Genomic DNA, 8,696 nt, shown 5'->3' on the forward strand with positions numbered 1-8,696 from the left:
ACTTCTCCCCCTCATGCACACACAAGCTGGGCTCACTTGGAATCAAAAAACCCAGGGGAAAAGCAGCAAATAAAGCTCAGCCTTGGATAGGAGAGAGCAACGTGAAAGCAAGATGAGTGGCAGAGCAGAATGGGTGGAAGTGTCCAGTTCTACATCTAAACCATCTCAAAGCCAATTAATTCATGGTGCCAAACTTTGTTTCATTAAAAAAAAAAAAAAAAAATCCCAAAGAGTAGAGCAGTATGAGTTTGAAGAAGTTTTATGTGTTTGCTTTTTCTTTTTTTTTTTAAACTCTCATGAATGAGAACCTCATTTTTCCACAACAAAAGCTCTTTCTGTGGTCTCACAGAGAACCACATAAAATGGAACCAAATTCAAACTAAGAGCAAAGTTGTCTTCTTGAGGCTGCATCTACACATCATCACTGCGTATTTCACTGCTCAGCCCTCCTAAGCAGCAATGTATTTACCATGGGTATGCAGCCCCTGAGCAAAAATACCCATTGCTTTTACTGCCATCCAGCCACGAGACTTTGTGTTTTTCCTTTTCAGATGACTATGGAAAGCTGCTTCACTGCTAGACCTTCCTGGTTGCCTTTCCGTCATCCAAGCCAGTTCCTGCTTCCTGGGTTTAGAATCCTGACTAGAAGCCATCAGAAGTTTTTTAATTAAAGACTGGAATTTGTTTTCACAGAGCTGCCTGCAAAACAAAAGGCCAAAATAAAAAGCTAAATCTTAATAATTTAGAAATTTAGGGGTAAATTAAATCAGATACAATGTTGCACTTCAACTGCAACTCAAGATGCTTTCGTGAACATACCCACAAAACTCAACTCACAGAACAGACCAAGATTTTGCTCTCCACCCCTGATTAAAATACTTTCCTCCAAATACCAGGTTTCTACAGCATAAGCAGGAAATCAATAACCAAAATACAACAGACACTTTTGCAGACTGACCACAGGCAAGAAGCCTTCAAGAAGGCCTTCTTTGGCTCTAACAAACTAAAAAAAAAATCAGTTCCCACAGTGGGGCTATGAGGACTCAACCCAGACACCCTCAACATCTTTACTTTCATTTACACACTGACATTTTATACTCCTCACGTGCACTCAGGCTTCACTGAACACTTCAGTGCTTTGTGTGATGGGAGTATCATGTTTAACTACGAATAAAAGTGATGAAAAATAAGTAAATAACTTTTTTTTAAAAAAAAATATATATTTCCAGTTAAAATACATTCAACTCCCAAATTATTTTCCACTGCCAGATGAATCCATTGCACATTGCTGGCTGTCTTTGAGCACTCCAAAGCACCAGAGTGATCAAGCAGGCACTGACCTGTTTTCTTACAGACTCTGCTAAGAGGAATGGCAAAGACCCTGTGAAGAAGCTAATTGAAAACAGTCCGAAGAAACAAATTTAGAAACATGTTAGAGACATTTTTCTTATTCCTTTCTCATCAAAAAAAGCTATTCAAAAATTTTTAATCTATATCAGACCAAACACTGCCACATCATAGCCCACACATCATGGGGCTTCTGCAGCAAAGAGACACCTCACTGAAAGCCTCAGCCTCAGGCAAACAAGAGGCTGACCTCAGGTGAAGTGCAGTATTGCAGTTTCTAGGCTTTTTACCTTTCTTCTGTAACTGCTTGAAGATCTGCCATTGCTAACAAGCGTTTATGTCCCTGGGTTAGGAATGCATCTTTTCAAGCTCTGCTAGTTAGAGGGCTTTAGGATACATGAAGCAGCTGGTGCTCTTGCATGTAACAGAATTATCTCAGCAAAATGGTGCTAAAACAAACTCCTGGGGTGCAGGACAAGCAGGGAAAGGCCAGGCACTGTGGCAAGTACTTGCCCACGGTCCATATTGTAAATCCTTATATTTAAGGAATACTTTCTGCAGGTCCTCATTATGGATCATCCTGTTATTCCTGTGACTTAGGTGGCCAAGGCACTGCTCAGCCCTCCTCCCGCCACCTACTGCCTTGTCCCAGGCTCTGACAAACACATGCTCATTCATTATTACAATTTCTAAGAAAATAGAATTTTATTTTATTTGCCTTTTAAATGCCACTTCAGTGCTAAAACAGTGCTATTTGCTGTTCCAGGATGTTGCCTTTTGCTGTACATAAACTCCTTTCTTTTCCCAAAACTCCTCCTGACCCTTTCTCCTCTATCCTTCCTCCATCATTCCATGCCCGTTATCATCTAATAAGGGGAAAGCAAGGTATTTTCAACTCACTCCAAGGTTTGAACTGGACACACCAACTCAGCCTCCATCCAGCAAACCAACAGTTATTAGGACAAGCAAAGGGGATGAGAGGATCAAGCCCTGGGACACAGGAACTGTCCAGTGCACCAGCACAGCGGCAGCCCTACGACACACTGCAGTCAACCAAACCCACACTTAAGTGAGAATTCAGGATAGTTCCTTTTTAACAGGATCATTTCCAGCTCTGGCTGTCATGCAAGGAATGGATCTTGCAAGACATCCAGAAGTTTGACCTTCAGCTCCTAAATATCCATCTACCACCTTTTTTGCCATTTTATTCCTGTAACATCTGTTGTAGTAAACAGTTATCTGGAAGAAAACTGAATAACACAAATTTCCTGTGATTAATCGTGGCTATTTTGGGACCACTTCTCACCAGCCTGCAAGCAAGATGAAGTTCTGCAAAGTGGCTGGGAATATTAATTCCCTTACATGGCCCAGCAGTTCATAGCAAGCACAGGAGTACATTACAGTTCCAGCTCATTAAAGTGGCTGTGCCACAGGCCACACAAGATCCAGCTGCCTCCGAGATAAGAACTAGAAGGAAACTACTCCTTGCAGGCTCAAGAAATTTTAAGAAGGGTACTGAGAGATGGGTAAGTGACCATTAGCAAGCGCTTGTTTATCACCTTAAAGAGGGCGAGTATTCCTCAAAAGTGTATGCCGAGTAGCCCTGGAAAGAACAGGAGATATGCACTTCCCCAATTTAATTACAGTGTGATTTTAAAAAGGATTTAATTAAGCCAGAGTAAAAGGCATGCAGACTTGGGGGTGTTTTCGAGCTAAAAAATCAGGCTTACATCAGCTTTAAATTAATTACGAAGAGATTTAAGCTAAACCAAACAAAACTAAGAAAATTCAAGCCGTTGAGCAATGGGACTCTGGCAAGGTACAGCCAGACAGCAGCACACTTGCTGTCCAGCCCATTCCAAGTTTAGGCTAAAGCTGCAGACTCAGTCCTTTGATGCTCTCAATTTGACTTTACAATATTAAAGGGCCAAGAGTCAATATGGGAGTAGCTCCTGCATCTCAGTAATTTCAACCACCTGCAGCAACAGGTCTGCTCATGAATGTGAGCACAGCCAAGATGCAGCACAGAGACCTTTAAATAGGTGTTACATGGTGTAGTAGGGGTTTACATCTTGTAGCACAAGATGCAAACAAACTCCCTGTTTAAAATCCAATCCTGGCTGATAGAGATGTAAAAAAGCCAACGGATGGCTTTTTTGGCAGGTTCTGTGAAGTTAACAGATAAAGATGAATTGCAGAGAAGAAGGGGAAATACAGACACCTTTGGGTTTGATGTTTAAGCATGTGTTTGCGGGACCCAATAGATTGCATAGGATAAACAGGGTCAGCCTGTCTTCAGGGCTGAGAAAGCCGGGTTTGGCAACAGCAAACACCATTTAGCATATGCCAACCTCATCTCAAGCAGTGTGTACACGCTAGGCTGGACCTGCACAGACACAGGAGTTAAAGCAGTTATGAACCAACCTTAACCATCCTTCCACAGCCTTTTAAGAAAATCCCTTCTCCATAATGATGACCCTTTAGGAGAGAGGAGTTTCATTCACTCTTTTAAAGCAGAAAACAACATTACACCAAGTAGCACGAGGAGAAATGTCTGTGTTAACATTACAGTACAGCTCTGGTTCCTCCCGCTGCTTGTACCAGGGCTTTCGGCAATCGCAGTACGCTAGCAGCAAGCCATTAAGCTCCTGAGAGGCATATCTAATCAACAGCTTCCTTATCTGTGTGTTATTGCAAGGGTTATCTTGGACATAGGAAGCATATGGTTTTGCTAAGGAGGGTAATAAATGCTGGTTATGCTTTAAACTTACCAGATTAAAGTATATGAACAGCAAGAAAAAAATATTTTAGCACTAATGTCCTTATAAGCATTTCTGAGATTAACATGTGTTGAGCACAAACATTTAAAATATCTGCAAGGTCAAGCTCTGACGACAGCACATCTTTAATAATGCTGTTAATATCACAGTCACAGAAATTGTATGTTTGGCCAACAGAATAAAACGATCTAAGCACATCATGTACTCCATGACAATACATACATGCTGAGCTGTCCAAGGGATTAAAAAAAAAAAGTTTACAGTTCTGCTTTGGGTTTATTCCCCTTTATTTCCCTCTCCTTCCCCTGAAGGATCTAAGATCTGTGACTTCTTTTTTTTATTATTTCCTACTTATCAGAGAGAACAAGGCATGCTCATGAGTCACTGAATGGTCGGGGTTGGAAGGGAGCTCTGGAGATCACCTAGTCCAACCTCCTGCTAAAGCAGGTTGCACAGTCACATCCAGGCGGGTTTGAATGTCTCCAGGGAAGGAGACCCCACAGCCTCTCTGGGCAGCCTGTGCCAGGGCTCTGCCACCCTCAGGGTAAAGAAGTTCTCCTCACATTCAGACAGAACTGCCTGTGTCGCAGTTTGTGCCCCGTTGCCCCTTGTCCTGTCGCTGGGCACCACTGGGAAGAGCCTGGCCCCGTCCTGACGCTGGCCCTTGAGGCATTTGCAGACATGGATAAGATCCCCTCTCAGTCCTGTCTTCTCCAGGCTAAGTGGGTCTAGCTCTCTCAGCCTTTCCTCGTAGGGAAACGCTCCAGTCCCCTCATCAACTTTGAAGCTTCGGCTGGACTCTCTCCAGCAGTTCCGTGTCTCTCTTGCCCTGCTTGTTGAGACGACCACCCTTGACTTCAGCTGGGAAGGAAGTCAGTGCACTCCTTGTTCCGTTTTCCCTGTGCATGCAGTCAGTCCTCCTGCACTAGCCAAGACAACCTCATACTACTTTTTAGTGGACTGACCCCAATAAAAACACCAGAGTTTAACCAGCACTATCTTTCTCCAGCAGTTAACACCTCCGATTAACACACAACCGCACCCACACTTCATCTGGGCTTTTGCTGGAAAGGTTTTCTCAGATTTCTGATAGAAAAAAAACCGCATTTATTTTGCCCAGGGTAAATGTCTGGGCTACAAGCAAAGAGCCCAGAGCACTGGAAACAAACAGTTAGTGCTCTGGCTCTAAATGAGGGAGCTCTTAGTAAATCCTTGGGGGCAGGGGGTGGGGGCAAAGGAAAAAAAAAAAAAAAAAAGAAAAAAGGAAAAAAAAAAAAAAAGGAGTACGCCTAATAAATTAGAACTCCTCATCAGAAAATTAAGTCCTTATCACACATTCTCAAGCCTAACGTCCTCATTTTTTCTTTTACCTAAAAATAGCCTGCTTCCATTGGGAGACAGAGGCTCTTCCCAGCAAAGAAAAAAAAAAAAAAAAAAAAGGTGACTCGACAGAACATCATTTGCCCAAAGATGAAGAAAAACAAGTGAACTGCAAAACAAGAGAGGGCAAAAGGGAAATTTAATAATGGCCAGAGGTGGTGCTGGGGATGGACATCTCCTGTCTGCTGTCCTAAATTCTGCTCAGCTGCTTTCTGGGAGCTCTGGGTCACAGCAGGGGAAGGAAACCACCATGTCTCTGAACCAAATCCCCAGGCAGCTGAGTTTGCTCTCCAAGGTTTTTGTTCCTAACACACAACTTTTCCTTGTTTCTCCCTGTAGGGACAAAGATGCTTAGCACAGCTCCCTGCATCAATCCCAGCCCCAGTTTTAGTCAAATCTCCCCTTAAATAGCCCCAGACCTGCTCCCAGCCAGCATTTCAGAGGAAAAGTAAATGCTGTCATCACAGAGGGCTATGTCTAGAATTTAAACAACCACCCAAAGTGACACTAATCCTTTCCAAAACAACTAAGTCACCCTTTGTCAGCTGGACCGTTAAAGCCTAGATCTTATGAAAGATAAAACCCCACAACAGGCCACTGAAAGAAGGGGAAAGGCAAAGAGCTGTGGGGGGAAGCCACTGAACAGCTGATAGAAATGAATCGTGGCGTTTAAGGTCTGCCAATCCCTCAGGCTCACACAGGTGTTCTTCCCCAGCACTGGGAAACAAAGTCTGGTAGCAAATGCCAAGGTCAAGATGGGGGAAATAATAACTGTAATTGTCTGATCCAGAGATGAAGGACCTTGGCCCTGCCAGCTCACACGACGGGAGCAAGCATGTGGCTGCAGGCCACATGGGGCAGGCTGCTGTGTCCCAACCCCAGCAGAGCCGACTGCAGGATCCAACTGGGTGCCCTAAGCCCTGGCAGCACTGGAGCCTCTCTTGCTCTGTAACCCCATGATGCTGCCAGATCCCAGACTGGGCCATCCAGCTGCACTTCATGTGTGGGAAGATGGACCAGGAGAAAACAGGGGAGTGCAGGGCAAGAGCTGGCAGGACACCAGCACTATGACCCATCCTACAGCTGCCACTAGACCGCCACGCTGCTTTGCAGAAAATTTTACGGGAAAGGAAAAATAACACTATAGAAGATAAGAGGAATGATTTCTGATGCTCAGTGTGGCCCTCTGGCAAAGCACCCCTGAAAGCATCCAGTCACAAGTGTGCTTTCACCAACAGGCAACCCTCACCCAAGATCCAGGCCACAGTGCAAGTGCAGTCGGCTCATTTCCCAGGAGTGGCAGCGAGGAGAGAGGATGTCTCCGCTCAAACGCACACGCAATCATTAACATCCTGCCATACCCCTCGAAACATTTTCTAAATGTTGCTACAAGTGACAGTCGCTCCTTAATGAACAGAACGCACCGATTCTGTGCCTGACTCGCTGCCAAGTGTGCCTCGAATCATCTGTGGTGTCTAGAAGGGAGTAGCGTCTCCTCCTCCTCCTCTCCTTATTAAAAAGCTCCATCTCCCCAGCCTGAGCATCCTTCAGCTAACGCAGCTGAGCAGGCTCCCAGCACCGGGAAGTCACCCCTTCCTTGCTGCGAGGAAACTGTCACTCCAAGGAGGTTCCCCCATGACCTCCCATAGAGGGATAAGGCAGTGGGGGGAAAGGCACATAGATCTACCACCTGAGAGCTGCCCCCCCCAGGGAAAATCAACAACTGGACTTCTCAGCAACCCAAATGGGTGGCTTTGGTCAAGCCAAGCTCTGCAAGCTGCAATTAGCAAGTCAGATGGTTGGCAAACAGCAGTCCCGTACAGATTTTGCACGAATGGTGGGAAAAGAGTCTCCTTGGAGATTGCCCCAGCAGCAAGGGGGGACACACACCTATTAATGAGCAGACTTTGCTACTCATTCCTGATTTGGTAATTGCAATGGCTTATTCTTCTCCAGAGGAGTCCTGCCCTGCTGAAAAGCAACTGAAGGAGGTTTTACAAACTTTTTGTCAGCCTGACACAGCTCCACGAGAACCAAGAGCAGTCCATATCAGCTGTGCAATGGCAGGGACCCTGTGAGCACTTGCAAAGGGAGGCTGTGGAAGGCAGCAGCAGGGATGAGCTGCTTAGAGCCCTGCACCTGCTCTCCTCACTGGGGGACAGCTGCTGTAGGCCACAGCCCTTCCTCACCATTCCCTCATCAATAGGTACCAGGCCCGGCAGCACAGCTGCCGCTTCCTCACCTCACCGGTCATTGCGAGCCACGCTTCCTCAGCGGCCACCTCAGACACCCCACATGACTCCACTTCGTGTCAGCCCCTGCCTAACCACCACCTCAACACCACGGAGGCGGCCATATGAACCCGCAGCATGGCCAGCCCGTTGTGAGGGGGCCAAAGCGCCCACTCGGGTGCAGCCCTTGCCCTTACACCCACCGGTCCCCCCCACCACCCACCACCCTGCCCTGCAGGCCCTGCTCCCTCCCGGGGCAGCTCCTCACATCCCCGCGACCTCAGGCTCGCCGCCACGCCGGGGCAGGGCCCAGCCCTCGCACCATCCCACCGGGGAGAAGGGAAGGACGAGGCCGCGCCGAGCGCTGGCACCGGGACCCCGACCCAGTCCTACTGCCCAAGGAGCGGCTCGAACCCACCGTCCCGGCCCTTCACACCCCACACACATACCCCGCCCCGAGCCACAGGGGCACGGCGGGACGCGCCAATCACCGCCCGCCGCGGGCGCCGCCGCGAGGCGGAGGGCGGTGGCTCTGAGTGATAGCTGTGCCGCCCAACCGCAGGGGGGCTACGCACCAATCAGCGCGCCGTCCCGGGGGAGGGCGGGGGCAGAGGAGCAGGGGGTCTCGCCTCACAGCGGCGAAAAGGGGGGGAGGGCAGGGGGGCACACGATGCCATCCGCGGCGGGGAGGCGGAGTGGGGGCAGCTCCCGCCGCCGCTCCCTGTCCCGTCCCGTCCCCCTCCCTCCACCGGCGGTACCTGCTCGAAGCGGGGCTTCCCCAGCTGGAACGGGGGATAGTCCGCCGGCTCCGCCATTCCCTTCGCGCGCCGCAGGCGCCACTTTAAACAGCCTCCCCCGGCGCCGGGCCCGCCCCTTGCGGCGCCACCGCCCTCATTGGCCGCGGCCCACCGCAGCTCCCGCGGGGCATGCCGGGACGTGCAGTCCGCCGGCGCCCGGC

At 48.4% G+C, this 8,696-nt stretch overlaps 1 protein-coding gene across 2 annotated transcripts in view; it reads right to left on the minus strand.

Annotated features, from left to right (window-relative positions):
• SFXN5 (sideroflexin 5) overlaps nucleotides 1-8,632 on the minus strand; it is a 104,329-nt gene extending 95,697 nt beyond the window's left edge. The window contains exon 1 of one of the 2 annotated variants that reach the window (XM_040590632.1): nucleotides 8,497-8,630. In XM_040590632.1, the coding sequence (XP_040446566.1) occupies nucleotides 8,497-8,553 (57 nt within the window). In that variant the 5' untranslated portion in view covers nucleotides 8,554-8,630. Of the gene's footprint in view, nucleotides 1-8,496 lie in introns of both variants that reach the window. The other variant, XM_040590643.1, reaches the window with a different exon arrangement.
• Nucleotides 8,633-8,696: the final 64 nt, after the last annotated feature.

The sequence above is a fragment of the Falco naumanni genome, chromosome 1, assembly GCF_017639655.2.
Source record: "Falco naumanni isolate bFalNau1 chromosome 1, bFalNau1.pat, whole genome shotgun sequence".
Classification (NCBI taxonomy): domain Eukaryota; kingdom Metazoa; phylum Chordata; class Aves; order Falconiformes; family Falconidae; genus Falco; species Falco naumanni.